The 24852-nt window shown below is 30.0% G+C and overlaps 1 protein-coding gene across 2 annotated transcripts; it reads left to right on the top strand.

Annotated features, from left to right (window-relative positions):
• The first annotated feature begins 9019 nt into the window (after positions 1-9019).
• Positions 9020-24844, top strand: LOC132950933 (inter-alpha-trypsin inhibitor heavy chain H4-like). 2 transcript variants are annotated; one of them, XM_061022564.1, is made up of 18 exons: positions 9020-9353; positions 19150-19319; positions 19388-19498; positions 19582-19720; positions 19795-19903; positions 20251-20411; positions 21296-21496; positions 21584-21764; positions 21990-22173; positions 22318-22510; positions 22590-22806; positions 22922-23037; positions 23120-23228; positions 23303-23338; positions 23432-23512; positions 23707-23873; positions 23989-24125; positions 24671-24844. In XM_061022564.1, exons 1-18 carry the CDS (start codon positions 9060-9062, stop codon positions 24696-24698), a joined length of 2634 nt encoding a protein of 877 aa, XP_060878547.1. In that variant the 5' UTR covers positions 9020-9059; the 3' UTR covers positions 24699-24844. The 2 variants fall into 2 exon arrangements, with proteins under 2 accessions (XP_060878547.1, XP_060878546.1); XM_061022563.1 differs by having other exon boundaries at positions 23602-23873.
• The last annotated feature ends 8 nt before the right edge of the window (positions 24845-24852 follow it).

The raw sequence follows: 24852 nt of genomic DNA, 5'->3' as shown, positions 1-24852 counted from the left end.
TTACACATATTATAACCGTACGGATGTCACAGAATTATTATTTCAACTGTAGTTTGAAAAATATTATCTTTTATGAAATTATAATATTTTATTAGTGATGATTTGCTTTTCTGGAGTGAGTTCAGCTTCCGCGGAGCCCTAAATTTGGGCGGGGCCCTGTGCAGGGGCACCGGTTGCACTGCCCTTGCTCTGGCCCTGATCGTGGTATAAACAGGCAATTTCTTAAAATGAATCAAAATGTTTTTAGTTAAGTATAACAAATTGTATTCGAAAGTATTCTTGAAAGTTTGATGATGTATTTTTTAAAAACGTAAGTTTACCAGAAATAGTATTTATTTATATAAATAACAAATATTTTGGGAAAAGGACTTATTGCATTGATCATTAACTACTTATTTCATGTTTATATTAACATAATAACATACTTTTCTAATAATACATAAATAATTACTTATGACAGCAATATTATTATTGTATTTCATACATAATATTATTAGATTCTGAGTGAAGCGATGAAGGCAATGATTTTACAATAATGTCATGTGTCATGTGTCATGATTTTGTTGTGTGTGTTTACTGTCTATATATACGATAAATACTTATACTTGAAATGAAATAATGCTTCAATTTTAAACTTTAGTATCTTTTCAGTGGTAAATTGAGTTTAGTTGGTAAGTTAAATAGTAAAAATAGAAAATTCCAATAGTTTTCAAAAGTGACGAGGAAAACAAAAAATAATTGAGGAAAAACGTACATTTTACGCATGATCCAACTTCTTGACGAAATTGATTTTGATTATTTGGTGAAACGAAAAAAAAAATATAAATTATAAATTATTATCATTTGACGATTTGGTTGTTTTCTATAAATATTTATATTGATTTTAACTATGATTTTAATGCAAGGCCGTATACCATAATGTGTCTTTTATCGATGTCTTTTTCAAGAAATATACATTTTTAATAATAAATTATGTTTACTATTTTATAAATAGATAAAAATAAATTAATACATTTTACAATTTGCTTTGATTATTTTGTTATCACTCGATAGATCTTTATACTACATGATACTATTACAATATCATATGTATTAAAGGTTTTTTTAAATTTGAAAAATTGTCACTATAAAAACCATGAACGGGGGAGAGGGTATTAAAAAAAATGTGTACCCAGGGCAGCAAAATCATACATACGCCACTGCTACAGTGGCAATAATAAATTGGCATTGGGATTGAAGAGGTATCTGTATTGTATCATGAATACTCTAGTTCAGCGGTTCTCAACCTGTGGTACGCGGAAAGTTCATAGGCGGTACGCGAAGAAAATCTACCTTTATAAAAAAAAAATTGGAATGAATCATTATTAACATTAAATATTATTTGGTTTATTTAATGTTTATTTGATGGTGTGGAGGTCGTTTGGAATCGTAGCAATTTAGATAACGATATTCTCTTTAATATAATACAAATCGATAAACTTTATTTATTGACTTAACCAGTGACTCTACCCTAAAAACCGCTTTCAAAACCAAAAATATCACTAATTTTTGGCTGGACGTGAAACAAAAATACTTGGCATTGTCAACACAAACTTATCAAGTTTCTAATCCTTTTTGTATCAACATATCTGTGCAAAACTACATTTTCTCACTTATTGTACACAAAAAATAAATATAGAAGTATATAGATTAAACGTAGAAAATGATTTAAGACTTAAAGTTACCAATTTGGAGCCCGATATTGACGTCATCGTTCGTTTAAAACAACACCAATCGTCTCATTGAAGTAAAAAGTAAACCATAATAGTTATAATAATTTTACATATTTTATTTGATTTAATTTAATTTCTTTTTGTGCATTAAATACTTTATTAGTTTATTATATATATATATATTTATTTTATATTATCTCATTTTGTAATTCCTAATGAAATAAATTTCTAAACATGTAACATAAACGTGTACATTATTAATAAGCAAAAAAATGGTCAGGTGGTACGTAAAATTTTTCAAATTGTGTAGGTGGTACGTGACTATAAAAAGGTTGAGAACCGCTGCTCTAGTTAATAGGTACAGGTGGTTTTATTTAGGGGGTATAATCTGGGGGTATTTACTTCTAAGCCCCTACCTAACTGATAACACACCCTTCTAAACAAAGTTATTGATTTTTTACTAAAGTCAAAATTAATATATTTTTAATGCAAACACTATAGTTTTCTATTATTATTCGTTTATCGTTATTACGAGTACATTAATATTTTGAATAACGTTAAATCCACAGACAGAAATAATTCATTAACTGAATATTAATTATATTAAATTATATTATAATAATATAATATTAATTATTATGGTACCATTGTCCATTACACAAATATTATTTTTATAATATTAATGGTGTAATGTTATATAACTTATATTATATAAATATACTAATAATTAGCAATTTTAAATGGTATTATTGGATACGATAATAGCGTAAGTATAGCGTACCAGTAGGTACTACTCTAGATGACTAGATCACTCGTCTTTTAAGTCATAGAAAACATATCATTTATTGAATCATCACATATCACATCACCTTTTTACTAGCAAATATACAGCATTTATTTAGTTACCTATAGCAATAAAACTGCTCGTGTAATCGTATATTGATGGAGATGTAGACTATTAAAATTGTAAACAATTTATTATTAATTGACTTAATTTGACTTAATATTTATTTTAATTGATCTATAACTTGATGTGGGTCTTATCTGCGCGTGTAGAAATAGTACTTAATAGTTAATAGTATTTTATATTTTTATAATAATAAATACTCTGGTAAAGAATTTTAACAAAGTTATAAGTTTATAATATTTTCCAGTCTTAACTTAAAAATTGCATACAGTTAAATTAATTAATTTCTTTTATTATTGTATAGTTACAATAAATCTAAACATAGAAAAGTATTTTTTTTTTGCATAGCCAGAAAAACCATTAAAATGCGTCACATGCATGTGTCTGTTGCAAAATAACGATACAATATTATACGGTCACGTTTCGATTGAATCACTATCACGAATATTCCGCAGTACAAATAATTTTCTTATCCCACATACGATTATCATTTATGTTGGAATTATAGATACAACGTATAAGATTATAAAGAATAAATAAAATGTGCTCCGTTGCTATCATAAGACTTTTCCGATAACTGCAGCAGGATGAAACTGTTGACGAAGACTTTTTTGTATACATACGAACGGCCTATTCAGCAATACCTACGCGCAAGATTAAAAAAATATTATTATTCATTAATAATAGAATACTTATTATAAAAACGATTGCATCGCTTTGTTCAAATAACAATTATTATTTTATATTAATCTATAATATAATGTACCTAGTGGCTACGTCACTACGTATAATATAATATACCTAGTGGCTACGTCACTACGGCAAACGGTGTAATTCGGAGTCACGTGGGCCTATTGCATATGGTACAGCCGTACAGGGTACGGTACTGTATACTACATGTCTACATGAAATCTGCAAAAGCCGTACATTACAAGTTCATTGTCAAACAACCGCGGCTCCATAGGCGCAAATCGCAGAGGAGCAAAGAGGGCTTAGGCCCCAAAAAATATACAGTTTTTTGGTTGTGTGGGATCGAAGCCCTCCCACTGACATTTATGTTAAAAATGTTAGCCCCCCCCCCCCCAAACATTTTAAAGGATTTTCGCCTATGCCACAGACGAAGACATAATCGGTCTTTTTAAAAACAACGGCGACCGTTATTTTATTATAAATTATAATAATATATTATCAGCTATTGAGGTAAAATAATATATAGGTTAGGTTAGGATAGGTACTCACACAATCGCATTAGCGTCGACCATCGATTGTGTTATTTGGCCGCGGTGTGGTGCGCGTGCGTGTCTCGTCGACTTAAAATATATAACTGACGTTATTAGAGTTATGCACTTCTGCTTATGACGATCTGAGTCAGAAGAGGCCTAGGATATTTGGATATGTAATATGTAGCTCTCGGATTCTAGGTCTCTCTGGACTCCGGATTCCAATATCTACATAGCCACAAGATTTTAATTTTGACGATAAAAAAACGAAATAATTATTTTCATTAAATAAGTAGATCAATAATTAAAAAAAAAAATAAACCGCAGCGTAGACCAGGGAGTGGATTGTTAAAATTTTAGATCACCAGACACCAGTCCACCTGAAATTAGGAGATACCAGGCCAAGCGCATAGGTTAATTTTAATTGTCAAAAAATGGTGTCCAAACTATTATTTTAAGAACTATTTTTTGATATAATCATAAATTGACTTCTCAAATTCATTATTTATTCCTTCAAAAAAATTAATAAGCACTCAATTAACAAAACATGACATTTTTAGATTTTCTTCATCAAACAAAAATAAAATATTTCCTAAAAAGATGATATTTCCACTTTGCCCGGATTGATTTTTTCTTAAATAAACATTATTTTTTTTTAAGTATACGTGATTTAGGAACTTGTGTTTCATAACTATATAAACTTAGTATATAATTATGAACATAATAAACTAAGTTTAAAACAGTTAATTTATAAATATTATTTAAAAACTTTAAATTCTTATGTATTTTTTTAAGAACTTTAACTATTTTCGTATAAACGCTTTTATGGTGAATGTAAACTAGTGAATGATACTAAATTATTATCCCGGCAAAGGCGATACACATTGCTGCCAACTTATATGCTCATTATTATTTATTATTTAATCACCAATGTTCAAAAAGTTATTAACATTATTCACTTTGCCCAGCTATCCGTTTTACCCGGGTCTCCACTACTAGGAAACCTAACTTAACCCTACTTCTTTGTTTGCCAAATAATTCTAACCGTCGTTATAAAGACAATCGAAGACCGGCTTTTACTCTCTACTGAGGTCACGACTCTTGAAAATGTTTACCGAATATTTGACAATAAGTGATTTAGTATGAAAAGGTTTAAATGTAAAATTAGTTTACTTTTTTTATAACAACTTGACGACAGTGTAATGACGTACCGTTTTTTAGGATATCGCATCAGGTATATCATAGCAGGTTTACGCTGTTTGTCTTGGGTTAGTTTTCTTATATTTTTGTGATATAAAATAGTTTTTTTTTAATTAAAAAGAAAGTAGTTCCTAGATACTTTTATATAGGTATTAGGTATTGAAGTTCTTTTTGAAAACATTTTATTTAATATTTACATAATATTTTGTTCATATTCATAAAATAATCTTCTTTTTAATACATATTGTTATTTTTTATAGGTGCTTCACTAGTATAATACGCGTAGCTAAAATATATAAATTTTATAAAATACAACTCGGGCCCGTCGCTATAAATTTATTATATAATTTGTGGGTCTAATAAAAATATTAGTTTCACAAGTACGCGGGCCCCCAACATTTAACTTAAGTAAATCGCGGTAGTCACGCCGTGCAAGTACAACGCCAGGTTAGTTATTGTCACAATATCATATTATGTGCATATTTATTATGTATACGTTTTATTATTCAAATGTATAGTTTACAGTTGGTATATGGTCATAAAGGTAGTTGTTTTATAAATTCGACAATTCGTGGGTAATTTATACAACTGCATAAACATAGGCATAACTATAGGCTTTTGACTTTGGCGGGATAAACTTAAAAAACTTATAAACTAATTTTTTCTTACACCATTTATGATCTTTTTTAAAGGGCATTAAAAAATATAAATACTTACCTTTAACTGTCAGTATTTCTGTTTATGGTTGGGTTTTTTAACTGATACCCCTCCATACAAATTTATGTAGGTATACGCCACTGTCTATGTTGTAGGAAACATCGGCGTAGTCACGGAAAACCCACGTGTAAAAATAATAATTATTACTGTAATAACTAATAACTATACTAATTACTGTGCTCTATGATTACCACCGTCATAATATTAAGCATATATATATATATAATTACATGGTGGGCGTTAATAATACAATTATTATAATACCACGTATCATATGATGATAATGAATAATGTTTAATGATTATTAATGGTTGCATTTATACCTGCATAGAGTATTACTCTATGATTTTTATATAGCGTACTATCGCGTGTGCCGAGGGCAAAGGGACAGCAGTAAAAGAACCCTCAAGGCCACAAAAATATGATAAACTTGAGCACACGTGTCTGATATAATAGGCTGACGTTACAGTTAACAAGGGAGTAAAATAAAAGCACGGACGATGATAAGAACTCAACGATTATGCACCACAATTGATATAATAATATGTCACGAGCGTTTTAGGTATGATGATAATTTTGAGTGGAATTTGGAGTAGTGTTTGGATGCTAGTTGTCGACTTGTTGTATGGTTTAGATTTTTAGGTCGTTGATTATTTACCAGGGAGTAGAAGTAATGAGACGAAAGCCGAATGGAACGCAGAAGTTACAGTAAATTGAAAAAAATGTATTATCTATATTAGTTATAGATACCTAATATTATGATAAAACTTAAAACGCTACAGTAAGACGATATACACGTACAATAGAAACTGTACAATATTTTATAAAAACGATATTAGTCATCACTCATCAGTAATCTATAATATTCTAGCTGCATCATCAACGGATTTACCACCGAAAACCAAATTAAGTCATTTCAAGCCAAGTTCACATACCGTGATTACATTTATTATAATTTATCGCTGTCCGTGCAGAGTTTTCACCGCTCCGTAGCCATAGGTTGAACATAAGTACATACTACTAACAGCGAAAATATCTAACACTATCGCCGCGTGATGCAAACGGAAAAACCTCTTCGAGGAAACCGGTTTTAAGTAATTCAACAACTGCATAATGAGTTAAAGCAAAGAAAAAAATTATTATGTCCCCTCTTTTTGCCAACCTCAAGTATTTACTATTTAACAATAGTGTTATTATAGTTATTACTTATTATTATTACTACTTATACCAACGTACGCGTGCATCGGTGATGCATACAGAGTGATTATTTTAATAGTCCACACTATTTATCTCAAAAAGCATTGACGTTTTTGATCATATTTTTTTACATAACTTGAAGTCATTATAAAACATTATTTTTGAGAAAATTAGTGATTTTTTTACTGCTTTTTTGTTAGGGTGAGTTAATGGGGGGGATTTAAAATTTAATTTATACATTTATCCCGATTGCTAAAAAGGTAAATATATTTCCGAGAATTTTCATATAAAAAAATTGAATTTTAAACGAGCAGCTAATAATTTATAAGTATATTCATACCAATTTTTTGCGATAAACCCTTCATGCCTATTATTATATTATTATTATCTGACGTATGATCAAGCCGCGTCGGCGTTTTGGGACCTCCATCGTTGTTTGGGTCGATGCAAGTACGATATGTGACGCGATACATTACATATTATTATAATATATACTTATAACCTCAACTGGTTACTTTATAGTTTATAATGTTTATATACTTACTCATAATATAGGGTTGCCATATTTTATTTTACTTAAACCGGTACAGTTGATGTACGAAAAAGTCGAGAACTTTAAGTACCTATAAGTACAACTGGACCAATAATATCCGAATAAAATTAAGCCAGAAACAGTGTTTTTTTACGTTGGTAAAATTCTTTAGATCCAGAAAGTAACCCCTTTCTAGAAAGACAAAAGTAAGACTATACATAGCATAGCAATAATAAGACTAACCTTAACATATGGCTGTGAAGCGTGGACAACGACCAAAAAAGCTGAAAGAAGGTTGAGGACGTTTTAAATCAAAATATATGGAAGAAGAAATATGAAAAAGACTAAGGAGCTATAATATGTTTGGTTGATGTGGCACCGGTGACCAGTTTTATCAAACGACGAAAATTTCAATGGTTGGAGTGCTTGAACATGTTATGAGAAGAGGAGAAAGCAATACAGTTAAATCAGTAATATATTGGAAACCACTTGGAAAGAGACTTCGGGGAAGACCTAGGAAAAGATGGATCGATGTAGTCGAAGGAGACTTAAGGAAGATAGGAATATACATGAGGAGAGAAATGGTAAATGACAGAGGTGGGTGGCACAATGTTGTATGGGTGGCAAAAACACTTAAAGAGTTTTAAGAGCCACAACAAGAAGAAGAAGAAACCGGGTCATAGGTACGCCATTTATTGTATAATTGTTATGGGATAAATCTTATCACTCGGCAACCACAAGTTTTAACATTCTATTTTTTTCTATACCACACACAATGGTCAGCAATCTATAACTTGCTACGTTTATAAGGTAAAAACTAACTCAACGTTAGAAATCGAAATGAGTAGGCAACCGACAAAATGTTCGGAAATCAGGGATTGGTCGGGAAAATAATGAAAGTATTCGTCAATAATTTATTGACGTCATCAAGTAGGAAAATAATTTTTAAATAGATTCGTCAGTCAACCAAATTATCTGTAACTTGATTATTTCAACATTTATATGAACAACACTGTTTTTCTATTAGAATAAAAACCAAATGTTACCATATTTATTATAATTATTGAAGTTTTAATTCCTGAACAATTATTGGCCGTACCGAAACACTTTATCCCGGGACCATATTAATATTCAAAACCGGGACCAGTCACTGCCAAACCGAGATGTATGGAAATCTAAGTCCTAATCATAATTTATGATTATTATATTTATATAATTTATAATAACAATACCTATACATTTATAATATAATTAATGTTTTTGTCGTTTTTGACGACGCGTAGGACGTAGTTACCCCATGGCGGTGGCGGCGACAATATTGTTGTTATTTTTTTTTCATCATAATAAAATCACGCCAATGCCGCGCGGTGCAGTCGTGTAAATCATAATAAATATAATATTATTATTATTATTTGGTGCATAATAAATTATGGTGTGGCGTAAGTCCGAGTCCGAGTCGTTTCGTCTGCCGCCGCCACTGCCCCCCGCCACCGCTTCCACTACCATCGCACGACTCTGTCCGGCATCCGCGTCCGTTCCGAGAGCATTCGAAGTTTTACGCCCGGCGCAGCAACATGTCGTCGCCGTCCGTTTTGTCGTCAGCGACGCGCGCGTGCACCACCACCGCCGTTCTGTTGTCGTTGCTGCTGGCGCTGGCTGCCAACCGGGCCGGTGCTGCGGCCGTTGACGCAACCGTCGTGGCCGACGCCACTGTGACCACCGTCTTAGCGTCCACCGCCGCCGCTGCCACCACAGCGGCCACCGTGGACAACACCCTCGATACCGTCGACATCGCGGACACCGCCGACAACGTCTTGCAGCCGTCCGGTTACGGTTTACCTCCCTCGAAGCCATCCCTGCCGACACCGGTTCGTATACAACACAATACAAATATTAGTCACGGCGTTTTTTTAAATCTTTGATCTTATAATATTCTAGGCTTGGGTCGTACTTTGTTTTTTATTATTTTTTTTAAAGTTTCCGACGGAAATCGATTGCTCCTATCCCGTTCACCAAATTAACGCGACACTTTTATTGATAACAGAGATCCTTGGTGAATACTGGAGACCTGTAGATCCAAGTGTGTCGGTTAAGAAACCAAAATAATATTAAGATATAATATTATTGTGTATAATCAAAAACCGACGTTTCCTCATATCACGGATGTTTAATGTATTACCATTTTAATGGTTATGTCTAATTCAAATCATTCAAATTCAAATAATCATTAAACTAAAATATAAATCATGCACATGACCTAATAACACACGTTGAGGAATCGAGATCTATTGGAAGTCCCTAGCCTAGATTTGCGTTTTTATTTATATAAGTTTGTGCGGAAACGAAAAAGGTTCAAGGAAAAGTATGATAAGAAACTAGTATAATATATAATATATATAATAATTTGTATCTAAAGATTATTTATCTGCATAAAAGCTAACGAGATAATGTCGTCCAAGGTATTATACGTTTATAAAAAAATCGTATATGTAATCTATAGATATATATTATATATTTATTATTTATGTATTATATTGTTGTATTGTCGTTACATTTTGCATGTAAATGTGTTTTATCCATTGTTGTCTTATTGGTTTTGCAATCACTTGCATTTACAAAAATGATATAAGAAATCTATGAGATAATTATTGACAGTTCATTTTGTTAAGTTTCCGTTATTTCTGCAAAGATTACCTATACCATTATACCCAGGATTTTGTTTTGGGGGTGTACAACTATGTCATTAAGAAAAATGGGTATAACCTGTATAATAAGTATAATTTATAGTTTATACCCATACAAACTGGTCGATAATAACTGTAATTGCAAGATCAGCTTGTGATTATACTGTGAAACTTCCATATTACGAAGTCTCATGGGGCATTAAAAAAAAATTCGTATTAAAGAGAATTTTGTTAAATATAATATTGAATCAATTTGGTTCTAATTTGGTTTAATTCTCAAACATATCTCATTAAATGGAAAACTTTGTTAAAGGGAAGTTCCTTATACGGAAGTTTTAGTGTCTTACTGTAATATTATAATAACAAATGATAAACGTCAGTAATTGTAATGCTACAACGAATGATAATATGATGGAAAAGTGAAATTTAAAATGAGTAAATATTTTTCTTATTTTACGCCGTTGTATAATAGATTTATAAAGCAAACATCGTTCTACGATTAGTTATGTATGAGCGTATGTATTAGGTGTATACTAATCCAATGTTTATTCAAATCAATGCTAATGTTTTTTCATCGGAATTAATATTATCGATAGAAATTGAATCGTATATAAGTGAACAATTATCAAAACACTAAAATATAATGGACATCGATCTCAATGTCTAATGAATTATCAGTACCTATGAATAAATGAGAACCTACGTATAATAACATATTATATTCCCATTTTTTTTTTTAAATAATAATGATAATCGGATTTTTATATAATAAATATATTATAAATTTAAAAATACCTTGTATGGTTTAAATTTTGCAATTTCTTTGAGATGCTATTATTTGACCGCCAAAGTAGTAAGTCAATTCGTAGGTAATATATTAAATATTTCTGTATAATCACTTACGTAACCTTTGGTATATTATACACAAACAGTGTCGTATAATTAGATTTTAATCGTGAATAACATGTCTTCCTTGCAGGAAAAATTTATCTATTGGTCAAACACAAATTGAACTGATTATAATAAATTATGCGTATTGTAAATTTACGCATTTTTTTTATTTTGAATTAGAAGGACTACGAGCAAATTCTATAGACAAGGTGATCAGAATTTTGTGTAACAAGAATGGTGACTATAAATCATACGATTTGTAATAAGTACAACATTTTAATATAATTCATATCGCCATGTTGGTTGAACAAATTTTAATTTTCGCATAATGTTAAAGGTGTTTTTAAAAATAATATAATATGCATTATATTCGCACACTCAGCTATAATACTACTGTATATAATAATATTATACCTAATTTTACGAAATCAAGTTTATACCGTAAAGTTATTATATGCTTATACAGTTATACTTTCCATAATAAGTTCTATAATAATGACAATTACGTTACCTTCCTATATACTTATGTGTCATGGATTATTGTGCATACATAATTATGAATAGGTAATTGGTTCGATTAATATTTTGATAGAAAATATAATTAGGACACGTGCGAATAAACAACTAATAATATAATTTATACCTAATATTGTTTTTAACAAGTGTTCGTTCAGGGGGAAAGTATATTTTCTATTTTCATGAAAAATGTTGACTAACCTAAATGTTAACCACCACCAAACAACAGTAGTCAATACGACACCCTTAGGATTTTTTTTCATATAAGATAATTAAACTAGATAAGGAAAAATAACCAGTCGTAGGGCGTATACCTTTTATGCGTTCGGTACTTCGTACAGTACCTATATAGTATATATAGAGAGAAAAAAACATTTTGGATAGTTCATAAATGCCCCCCATGGTCTTTACGAAAAAGACAAATAACTCTTCGTTTTGAATTAGACATTACATACACATTCATTGTAAAATTTTAATTTAATTTAAAAAACAATTATGAGATATTATAATATTTATATAATAATATATGAGTGCTTAGACTTTTAGAGATTCATTTCCACTACAATCATAAAAATTTAAATTGTATTCCGCAAAATATTTAAAATAATTGGGTATACTTAATTCCCTCGTGCTTTGTGGATAATTTTACAGTTACGTACTCACGTCCATTTTTAATCCAAATTTCTCAACCCACCTACCCTGTAGATGTACCCCATTGAACTTTGGTCTTACTACGCATTTATCTACCAGCAGGTAGGTACTGCATGGTTAAGCCACAACTTAGTTAAAAGTAGGATAGAATAAATTATATCTTTTATTTATGTATTCAATTGTATTCTATTACGTATTTACGTTTAACGCGTGTTCGATCTAACATGGGTAATTATTATACAATTTTATTGTTCCTACTTCGGTCCTACCCCTTTTATTCACTGTATAACTCTTATAGTATGTATTTGTTTAACCGTTGATTTAATGAAATAGAAAATAAAAATTAATATTACGAATGACGGATGTATTATTTGCAATTTGGTCGGTAAAATTATTTTTTGTTGTCGGGAATTACTATTTATAGGTTGTTACAAACACACGCTTTTTAATCAACACAATTTAGTGTTGTAAATTGTAATGCACTGTTTGACAAAAATTTAAAATAATTTATATTTTATCATACAACCATACAAGTATAACAAAAAAAGTTTATATTATAATAGTTTATATTATGTACATTATTATATGTTATACTTGTTATACTGTTGGTATTTTTTTGTTTTTGAGAATTGATAAATTTATTTTATCAAATGATATTTGAACACGCTAATTGTTGTAAAAAGAAATGCGTCTGTATATAGGAATATATATGTATACGAAACTATTATCAAAATCCATTTTCCATTTGTCTTTCAGTTTACCGCATAGCTAACCGTAATTTTAAGTACCTTTTTTTTTAAACACACCGGAATACCTACATAACTTGTATACTATAATATTATATATATATACATATATATTTATAAATGGTTAGCCCGTCTACGACGACAAAAATCTGATAAAAGAGTTAAATATTTATTACCCAAAGACATTTTATTTTTTTTTTTTAAATATAATGTCGCCTACGCCATCGTTTTTGATACTCGGGAGTCGGGACTCGGGATAATGGGTTTTTCGTTTCTACCGAGGTAACAATAACATAACGACACGATTATCTTTTTATACGTATTTAATGGACGTTAACTGCGGACGTGTCTACGGAAAACAAGAGTGTTGCACCCATCAACCGTATACGTACATCACGCGTAGAACAACAACACAATATTCGCTTGCCGCGCTCACACATAAATACATAACCAATAATAATAATAATAATAATAATAACAACAACAACAACAACAACAATAATAATAATAATAATCATATATTAGTATATTACGCTCGTAGGAATTTCAACGCCATACGAAATAAAATAAAAGTAGGAATTTCGATCATGGCGCATATGCCGCCCGTGCGGCCGTACTGCCGTAGTTATTGTGCACTTTTTGTTAGTGTATATTATTATTATAATTTATAATATTGTTATAACGTGCGCGTGTACGACCGTACATTTTATAATATTACTATTAGTATCTGCATATACGTCATATTATTATATGCGTACGTAAAGTGCGTTACGTGTACGAGCTCATAATATTATTATATTATTAAGGAGTGCACTTCGTCTTAATTCAGATAATCGGGGGCCCCAAACGACGCATAGCCATGGACGCATTCAGTGCTTGCGTAGGTATAGTTGTCACTTGCCGTTATTGTTGGTGTTGTAATCAAGTACAAGATAAATGAAAATAGTCTCAGTAACTCGAATCTCGAGGGAAATAAAAATAAATTCAATTTAATACGTGTTTTTCGAATATTATATATATATTTCAAACACAACTTAAAAACATTTCAAGGGGCAAGGACATATTCGAGTTATCGGAGGCCGGGTTACCAACCAGACTCGACTGACAGACTCGACTGTATAATTATAACCAGTACCCACATTATACAGGAATACAGAATATTATAGCTATATCACGACCGACGCTGCGCACTATACAGGATGATTCTCCAAGCTATAGGTATGCTCATCGTTCACCCCGTTTTGTCCTCTAACGATGCGTTTATTCAGGTTCTGGGTTTTAGGAGTTTTTAAGTAAATACAATTTATGACAATATTATAAAATCCACTTAGATTAGTAATACCATTTAAGGGGACTTTACAGTGACATTTGTTGTCTCCGTCTTACAAGTGCGTAACATAGCAAATTTTACGCTCAGCAGAACACGTTTATCTCCGCCAGTTTAAAAATTAGAGCGAATTGAGCTCTTATAAAATTTAAAGGTAAGACTATTATCTGGAGGCTCTAGGCTTTTTATTATATTATAATTTTAAAGCAAGTTATAAAGTTACCTTAAATGGTAAAAACCAGAATTTAAATAAATTCGTTACTATAAATGACTAGCTGATCCCGTGCACTTCGTTGCCCGGCAACCAATAATTATTATTATAATAGGTTCAAAACCCATGACAACCATTTATAAACAAAAATTTACATAGGAAATCTCAAAATCCCTGTTTGAGCACCTCCCGGGTCCAGTCCTCTCCCTTTTTAAATTAGCCTATCCAGAGGTTTAATCTATCTATATATATAAAAATAGCTGATCCCGTACACTTCGTTGCCCATTAAAAATGCCAACTCTATATGAATAATATGTTTTACATATTAACATAGTCCATGGCAACCATTTATATACAAAACATTCCATCGGAAATCTCAAAATAATATATAAATGGTTGCCATGGTAATATGGACACACACACAGACGGAATTCTCAATATAATATATAAATGGTTTCTATGGTAATAAGTAGACAGACATACATTCATTTTTATATATTTAATATATAGATTAAATGGGGGTGAGCATAATGTAACAGCATATTATGCTTGGTGAATCAGTCGAGTAGCAGTTCACCTTTTCACCCGTACACCTTGCAGACTATGTATAAAATATGATTTTATCAATGATGTTGTATACTGTCGTACTTATAAACATAATGCCATAATATATTATACATTATGCATGACATGTGTCAAGAAAGTTTAAAAACTTATATAATATTCATCATTGTATAATACTGTAATACATATTATGTATAGTATGGTGTACTACAACGATTTACAAACGACGTACAACTTTCTAGACACGCGGAAGTGTAACTATTCATAATCGTAAAAGAATCCAAGCAGGCTGCAATCACAGGTCCCTTTGCAGATCACAAACTAATGATGTTTTTGTGATTATAAGAAGTGGTAGGCTGGCGGGTGCTGGGTATAGTGGTCTGAACAGGGTAGCGCTACATAGATAGGTACTATTTATCCACAGACCACAGTGAACCGTGATAAAAGTTGATCCGAAATAGCGGCCCATCCCCTCACTGGGCGTCACCGTTTTCGGCCAAAATGTAACCTTCCCTTTTCGGCCAAAACTTACCGTTCCCTTTTCGGGCGAATGTAAGTTCCTACACGAGATATAGCAGGTAAAAATTACCCCTGGATATCCATACGTAAGTTCCCACACGAAAAAAATTACACTTGTACGTAAGTTCCCACACGAAAAAAAATTATACCAAACACCAAGGCTGGGCAAAGAAAAGTAACTTAACTTAATTTAAAGTTAAAATTTTCTTATTTTCAAAATAAAAAATTTCAGACATAATAATGTTTATATAAATTGCTTATAATTTTAACTTTTAATTCGTTAATGCTCAGCCTTGCCAAACACAAACTTCCTTCCCACTTTATTCAGACTTAGGACTGACAACTTAAACGTAGTTGGTGTGGTTAAAATTTGTTTTGTTTTTGTATTGCATAAAAAAAGTTCAATTCAATTTTGAATTGAATCTAGTCCGTATAATATATAATAAAAATTAATAATATAATGTGTATAATATTTGTATATGTATAAAATAAAAATAATAATAGAAAAAATCAAATTTTATTAGGTTTATTGCGATAGCTCAAACACTTCACATAGTCATACTGTGTAATTTTTTATAAGTTATAATCTGAAATTTTATTATTTATATAGTTTTGTTTTTCTTCTGTTTTTTTACTTTTTTTTTGAGGTCTATTTAATTCTGATGTTCTTATCTTTATATATGTATTTGTTTGAAACATTTTTAAAACTTCTATTATTTTGAATATATTAGGATGATGATGATAAAAATTTGAATTGAATTCAGAATGGAAACTTTCGCAAGCGTTTGTAGTAAGGCCTGTATCACTTCGGCCAGTGTCACTTTTCGGCCAAAACATACCGTTCCTTTTACAATTATAACAACTGAACTTAACAATTTCTATATTTAGTACTTCGATGTATAAAAATTTAATTAAGGACGAGTAGTTTTTGACCTGTAAGTACTATTTAAATATTTTTATATTTATATAAAAATTAAAAATTTTAATATTAAAATTAAAAATGTATATGTTGACATTCAAATGAGTAAAAAATGACAACGATAAAACATATAATATTTTCCCAAAAATGCAAATACACAATATACGGCGGTATACGTCTTCTGCGTATGTTATATTTGTTACGTAATTATTTTTAATACGAGCCATCTTAGAAAATTACAGTCTTGTAAAACAATTATATCAACGGGAAATTAGGGTACTTAAATAATGTTTGATAATATAAAAAGCAATTAATTATTATTAATTAATAATTATTCTTACGCTTTAATCGAGGTGATTAGAGATAGTTAAAAACAAATCACGCGATATTTTCCGATTCCCTTGTGTCATATTAATATTTTCTTGAAATGTTTTAATATTAAGTCAAATTAGGACGAAAACACAAATTACTAAAAATAAAGAACAAGGGTCATCAAATATTATCGAATATTCGAATGTGTGCACCAGAGAATGCGGACATGTATCTCTTTATTCCTCTTTAAATCTGGGTTTGTAGATATTACACATAATATGCCACACGATAAATGTCATAATATTTTTTTTAAATTTTATTAAAATATATAATATTAGGCGTATCATGGTACTCGGAGGTGCAGGTAGCGATGAATATGTACGCACACAATTTCATGCGTTATAATAATAATGCTGATTATTCCGAGTTGCAGCACGTATACGCAGAAGAATCCTTGGATATTTCGATCAATAATTTATTATCATTATAAATATCTACACATATTGTGTTATAATTTTAATGAAGGGCATTGATAAGAAGTTTCGATGATGAAAAAAAAAAATTTGATAGTAATTCAGAATCCATATAATATTATATTAACATAATACATCTATATAATATTTACATATTATATAGAGTCCTCGTCCTTGCGTCCTAACCTAACCTAATCTATATAATAAACTAGCTCCATCCGAACGAAACCAATCAAATTATGTTTTATTAAAATTTCCGTCCAACCCAAACGGTACACCTACTTTGATCGTGTTTTGTGTTGATAACCTATGTAAAATAGTTTTCGAAAAAAACAAATGTAATCGTTGAAATTGTATGAAAAAAATTTAAATACACAACGTACCTATATTAATATTATAATAAACTTGAAACGGAGTGTGCCGTGTGCGCGTGACCTATATTATCTGGGCATTAATAATAGGTACATTATATTATGTTTCAATTGGTTATTATTATTATTTTTTTAAGGTTCGAGTCAACTATTGATTTTATTTTCTGTCACATATTACTGCATTGTTGTATTTTATCTCACATTTCAGGCGTATAGGTTAACCTACCACCTAAATATCGATGACTATATTTAGTTTCCATTTTGATTTTACCTACTAATATAAAAAAATTAATATAATTAGTACACTATTTACACTACAACATAAACGCAAAAACAGAAAAGTGTAAGTAATCGTAGGACATTTTCGATATTGAATTATAATAATTATATTGTTATTTATATAACTTATCATCACCTATGTCCTACATGACTATATAGATAATATTAGCATTGACTAATTCATGAAAAAATATGCTCACGTTCTTTGTACCTATTGCCTATTATACAGTTGTGTATTGTGAATAATAACAACTCTATTAAACAACTACAAAATAGTGAAAATGTATATTAATGAATCACTTAGTCTTAATGTCTTATATAAATATTTGTATATTAAGTACAATATTTTATGTGATTGCGGAACAATTATACACAAATATTATAAGCACATTACAAAAGTTTAAAAGTACAGTGGTTAGTCGAAATTCAAGAGAAATTAAATTTGTTCGAATTGTCAAGGGTTTCGACATACTATAGTTAGATCAGGCAAGGGAACGCTATTTATTTCGATATTATTAATGTTTTTGACTTATAACATTAAATTGTTTATCTAGCAAAGATTTGCCGACACTATAATATATAATGATGGGTGAATCTTTCAGCAGTAACTACTAACAAAAATGATTAACTTTTTTGAGAACCATATATATCAATACATAAAAACTGCAATTTTAACGTGTGTAGTTATATTAGGTTAACTCTATAGATAAATTACTTAGTCATAAACTCATAACCTAATAAGTCATACCTACATATTGCCTTTTAATTAATTACTAGTTCAAAATTGAAATTTTATCATTTGAAATTCTCTAAAAAATATTCTGCTTAGAAATTTGAAATTTAAAATGTGTACCGTCATTTAAAAAAGTAAAAACTTAAAATAATTTAACATTTTAACAATCAAAATAGTAAAAAGTTTTTTTTTCTATTTTAAATGACTTAAAACTATGATAAATACAAAAACGCTAATATACTCTTCGAGATAATAATTGTTTAATGTTAAAATAATCACTGTATAATAAAAAAAAAAAATTCTTATTTTATAAAATGTATAGCTTTTGTTTGAATAATTATATTTTTAATACTGCACCTATATATAAAACGAATTCACCATGTAAACCAAAAGTAGTCATACCTATATGTATTTTTCTAATCTTAACTTTAACGAAAGAATAGATCGATAATTAATTGATAATTTTAGGTTCTGGCCACAAATGGAGACATTTACAGTTTCGTCGTCCATTCGAAAATCAAGTACAGATATGCACAGACTGTTGTATCTAGCCGAGTGGCCAACAAGAAAAACACTTCCCATGAAGTACAGTTCTACGTAACTCTTCCAGAATCTGCATTTGTTTCTAAGTTTTTGATGTAAGTTTCTTTTTAATATATCTTTTTGAATCATGAACTCTATATAATCGATCATGTTTGGGATTTAGGGAAATAAATGAAAAAGTTTACGAAGCTTACGTAAAAGAAAAGAAAGAGGCCAAAGAAGAATATATTGCTGCTGTTAACTCGGGACAGACGGCGGCTCATGTTGAGCAAAAGTATGTTCAGCCTAGTAACCTTAACATTAAAATCATTTCTAAACTTAAATGTCTACAACCTACTAAAATTGATTTATCCGTAGTGCAAGGGATTCAAATAAATTTACGGTTTCTGTAAACGTGGAAGCAGAAAGCAAAGTAACGTTTAATCTCACTTACGAACAACTGTTAAATAGGAAATTGGGAATTTACGAAAATATAATAAACTTACAACCCGGACAAGTGAGTACACGATTATCAATTAGTCATTATAACTGTTGAAATGCTAATATTATTTGCAATTATTGTTGTTATAGGTTGTTAAAAACTTGCAAGTTATAGTAGATATCGAAGAATCTTCAAACATAACAACTTTGGAAGTGCCAGACATAAAAACAGCAAATGAAATTGAAACTACAATTAGTAGTACGTGTACATAATTATTTAACTATTTTATATGTATCTATATATTTTATTTAATTGATAGTGCATGTGAAAAATTGTCAATCTAGTATTAAGTAGGTAACAAGTAATACCTAACAAACAACATTTATTAAGTAGTACAGTGGAGCAGTATATTTAATGAAATAAATGCTATTATTTAAATATGTTTTTATTTTCATCTATGTTACTTTAAAACTTAAAATATTTCATTATGAACTAAGATTACTGTAGTCATTGTTATAACCACCTATTTCGTAATATTTTATCTTTTTCATACAAGTATTATGTTGTACCTAGATTCTATTCTAATGATATACAAATGTTTTCAGGAAACAAATTGGCGAAAATTTCTTATGAGTCAGGCAACAAAGCAACGATAACATGGAGTCCAACTGTTAAAGAGCAGTTAACATTTACGGAACATGGTGTTAAAGGCCAATTCATAGTTCACTATGACGTAGATCATAAATCTACACCAAATCAAGTTCTTGTATGTTATTTATAATTTATAAATAGAATATAATACATTATTATCAAAAAGTACATTAGTAATGTGAAACATGTTTTTGAATTAATGTAATTTTTGTTTGCTTATTTTATTGAAGATGGATTAAATTAAAGAGTATATTTTGGCAAATCATTAGAAATGTTCTAATATTCATTTTTATTAGCTTATAGCCAATTTTAGCGTAAGTGTCAACAATTTTTCACAAATTGGATATAAAAACGAATTAACTGAAAAATTATTTTAATTTATGTGTCAATGTGGTTTTGTATTAGGTAAGTATTTGAAAAAGATTTTCTCACTGAATTAAAAATAAAAGTAATAAAATATGCGTAATTAATCATTTTATGTATTCTCTTTATTTTAATCTAATTGCAGTAAAATAAGTGAACGAAAAATTGTTATACCTATTCAAAAACATGTGTTATACAATATATTATTCTTATTTAATTTTTCTACTATAAGAAATATGTCTTATTTTATAATAATTCATTTTAATTACATTTTTATGAATAGTACAGTTACCCAAACGTAAATAGTAAAGTTAAAATCTAATGATTTAGCTCAATTATTATAATAATGTAATTTATATTTCGAAGAATAAAAAAATGGCAAGATTACGCTCTATATTAGGACTTTAGGAGTTATCAAATTGTATTATTTTAATTAAAAAATTCGCAATTGAAAAATATTGATCTTTAAATGTCAATATGATTATATAAGTTCTTGTAAATAGTTGGCAATGGCAAATAAATCAAATTTTCAGAATACACAAACAAATTGAGTATATTGAAGAGAATTATTGTTTGTTAATATTAATTATACAAAAACAAAATTAGGTATATTAATTGAATCATTACGATTTATAGATCGACGATGGATATTTTGTACACTTCTTCGCACCTACGGACTTGAAGCCACTTAGGACCCACGTCATATTTGTACTCGACGTTAGTGGTTCTATGGTTGGACAGAAACTACCACAAGTGAAGGAAGCTATGGGTCAAATTCTGTCAGAAATACATTCCGAAGATTTTTTCACGTTGATACTTTTCTCAGATTTTGCTCAGGTAAACGCGCAATTTTATTACACCACCTATACTAATAAAATGTTTGCTTGTAACTTTTAACCATTTTCAATAAAACTTGTGTTATAGGTTTGGACAATAAACGCTACTCAAGAAACATCGCATCGCTGGGACGAAAAAGGTAGCAACTGGAAGACGAACAATAATTTTAGTTTGGAGACATTGGGAGAAAACCGTTTCGTTTTTCCGGCCACTGAGCAGAACATACAATACGCAAAGAAATTTATTCAGGACTTGCAATCGGAGAGCAGTAAGACTCGAGATAGAGATAGAACTCTATACTATAAAGTGGTGTGCACAGGAGGTGTGGTTAGGGGTTATATATCCCCCCATTGTCCCATAATTACCCTTATTTGTGTCTTTGGTACTAGTGCACTACCACCACAAATTAAAAATTCCTGCGCTCACCACTGATACTATAAAAACCACGTGGGAAGTTGTATGGTAACGGTTATAAAGTGAACTACTTTACTAGGTACAAATATGGAAGATGCCCTAAACAAAGCTCACTTGATCGCCAAATTGGGCGAAACGCGTTTCAAAGATGGTGCCAACACGCCAAAACCTATTATTGTGTTTTTGACCGACGGCGAACCGACTACAGGGATTACCGAACCCCAGGAATTGATTAAATATGTTTCTAACACTAATGAAGAGAAGTGAGTTAATAACTGTTGATGTATAATCACTATAATGTAGTAATATTAATAACAATAAGCAATAACTGGTCAACATTTACGCGTTGACAAAATACAATGTTTTACAACCTTTGGTAAAATAATAATATTGATTGTTTTTATTAGGTATCCGATCTTTAGTTTGGGATTTGGCGAAGGGGCGGATATTGATTTCCTTAAAAAACTCTCATTGAACAACACCGGTTTCGCAAGAGTCATTTACGAAGCTTCGGACGCGTCGTTGCAATTGCGTAATTTTTATAAAGAAATATCGTCACCTGTTTTGTCCAACGTAACTTTCCAATACATTGACGATCAGGTAAAAATACACCTACACAGTGTTTAACTTACGTGTTCTAATAAAATATACATCTATTGATATAATTTATAACTTACAGGTCGACAACGTTACTGTGACGAAAAAAACATTTAACCTGTTATTCAAAGGAACAGAATTAGTAGTGGCCGGAAAGTTAAAGGATGGCAAATTGCCCGATTTTAACAGCACATTGAACGCCGATTCGACTGAAGGGGATTTCAAAGGCCCTGTAATGATCACATGTTTTGATTTCCCCATCGTTCCTCCCGAAGTTGTTCCACAAAAAAGAAGAATAGGTAATTAATTGAATTGTTGTGCCTGCAGTCGTGTACACAATTTATGTGTGCATTGCGCATGTGCTTATAGTTTCGTGGACAACTTACTATTTTTGTTTTTGTATACTAACAACAGGTCATCTAGAGAAATTATGGGCGTATTTGAACATACAACAACTGATGGATCAATATGAATTAAACAAGAACGAAAATTCTACGGCAAAAGCTAAAGCACTTGAACTAGCATTAGAAGTGATTATTTATAAAGCTATACTTTTAACTAGGTACATAGGTATTGTGTTATAATTATATAATTTATATTCGTATTTTTTAGTATTCATTTGTTACTCCACTAACGTCCCTAGTTGTTGTCAAACCTAATGATACAACTACATCAGCAGCTCCAGAGAAAATCAAACCGCTTAACGATAGATATAATTTTGGTAGGTGTTTATACCAGTTCAAACAAAAGGTTTTATAAAAACTAACTTGTTTTATTTTAATATTTTTGTTTCAGGTTCTCTAATGGCCAGCAGCCCGCTTTATCAATTAGGTGAGTCTTGAAAAGAAATTTGCTCATAATCATATACGGTACTTATTATTATATTATATCACTGACATTGAACTTTGAAATGTATTATTTCAGGTTCATCTAGCTCGATGATGTCGGCAAATAGTTTTGCTTCACATCTTGCACCACCAGGAATGTCAGCTATTTCGTTAAAAAGTAATAATTTCAAAACTAATCATCAACATCAATTATGTTCGATATCCCGAATAAATTGTGATTTGTATAATTATATTTTGTTGTTATAGCTAGTAGTAGCCTTATTAGTCCAAGTCCATATTCGGTAGTCCCTGAAGATGCAGTGATTTCTGCATCCGAAATGGTTCCTTTGACAACTATTACGTCAACTTTAGTTGCAGGTCCAGATAATTACGTACTGACCTCGGAAGTTGATTCTCCCCAAATTGTAAGAGACGAATCAAATTCTACATCTTTGCACGATATCAAAGAACTAACATGGCTGAGTGATTTTATTACATTGAACGGAACTAAGACAGTTTACCAAGTATCATTAAACTCGGTGAGTAAAGCGTGAATGGTACAGAGTCTTGTTTTTTTTAATGATAAATTGCGTATTATATTTAATAATAATTGCAATATTTATGTCTTGGGTTGACTGTTTAATATTTGTTTAGAGTGGTCAATCATATCAAAATTGTACAACACCCGACCAAATCCATGGTAATTGTAAACATTTAAAAGACTGCGTTGTGGCTTCAATCCTGAACTCATTTGATACATATCTTTCACTGTTTTGTCCAATAGAAACATTGTAAGTACAATATTATTTGTTTGGCATAAACCTACTATTATTATTTATTTTGTATTGTAGATATTTGAGTGTATATTATGGGTGTCTGAAATTTGTTGGTTTATTAAGTCATTTAAATTGTAAATATTCTTAATACTTAAATCTACCGATAAATTTAATTAAATTTTTTCTTTCCACATTTTTTTTCACACTCAAGTAAATAGAAATTCTAGTTATAGTATAAGAAAACGTTGAGTAAAATCCCGTAATCTACAAAAAAAATATGTCTCTTATAATTTTTTATTGTTCAATATATTTAATTAGTTTATGGTTTGGAACGTTTGATTTGGTACCTACATAAAAATAAATTAACATCAAATTAAATTATTAAAAGTTAATAAAAAAGTTACTTTTTTGAGTTGTAGTTTTGGTTGTCATATATTTATAAATTGTAATTTATTTATTATGCTATATAATTAAGGAAATTAATATTTTAAAAACATCATTATTGGTACATCTACTACATTTTTATCTAATTATAATAATTATTTTTATTTTATTTACAGGTATGCAGGAATTTGCTGTTTAGTGTAAAATGTTGATGTGTGAATATTCATATATTTCTAGGAAGCAGAGAATTATTAATATTTTTAATGTGTTTAAGTTATTTATTATTATTGATTATTGACTTATATTTTATGTACCTTTGTATTATCAATTAAACATAATTATTTATCCAATTGGTTGT

The sequence above is a fragment of the Metopolophium dirhodum genome, chromosome 8, assembly GCF_019925205.1.
Source record: "Metopolophium dirhodum isolate CAU chromosome 8, ASM1992520v1, whole genome shotgun sequence".
Taxonomy (NCBI): domain Eukaryota; kingdom Metazoa; phylum Arthropoda; class Insecta; order Hemiptera; family Aphididae; genus Metopolophium; species Metopolophium dirhodum.
The sequence above is the reverse complement of the archived record's forward strand: the minus strand, read 5'-3'. Positions and strand labels throughout refer to the sequence as shown.

Excerpts from the sequence above, each read along its gene's own strand:
- LOC132950933 (XM_061022563.1), top strand. The coding sequence starts at position 9,060 with ATGTCGTCGCCGTCCGTTTTGTCGTCAGCGACGCGCGCGTGCACCACC. Across the intron at positions 9,354-19,149 it reads AGCCATCCCTGCCGACACCG|GTTCTGGCCACAAATGGAGA; the intron begins GTTCGTATACAA and ends TGATAATTTTAG. Across the intron at positions 24,126-24,670 it reads TTTTGTCCAATAGAAACATT|GTATGCAGGAATTTGCTGTT; the intron begins GTAAGTACAATA and ends TTTTATTTACAG.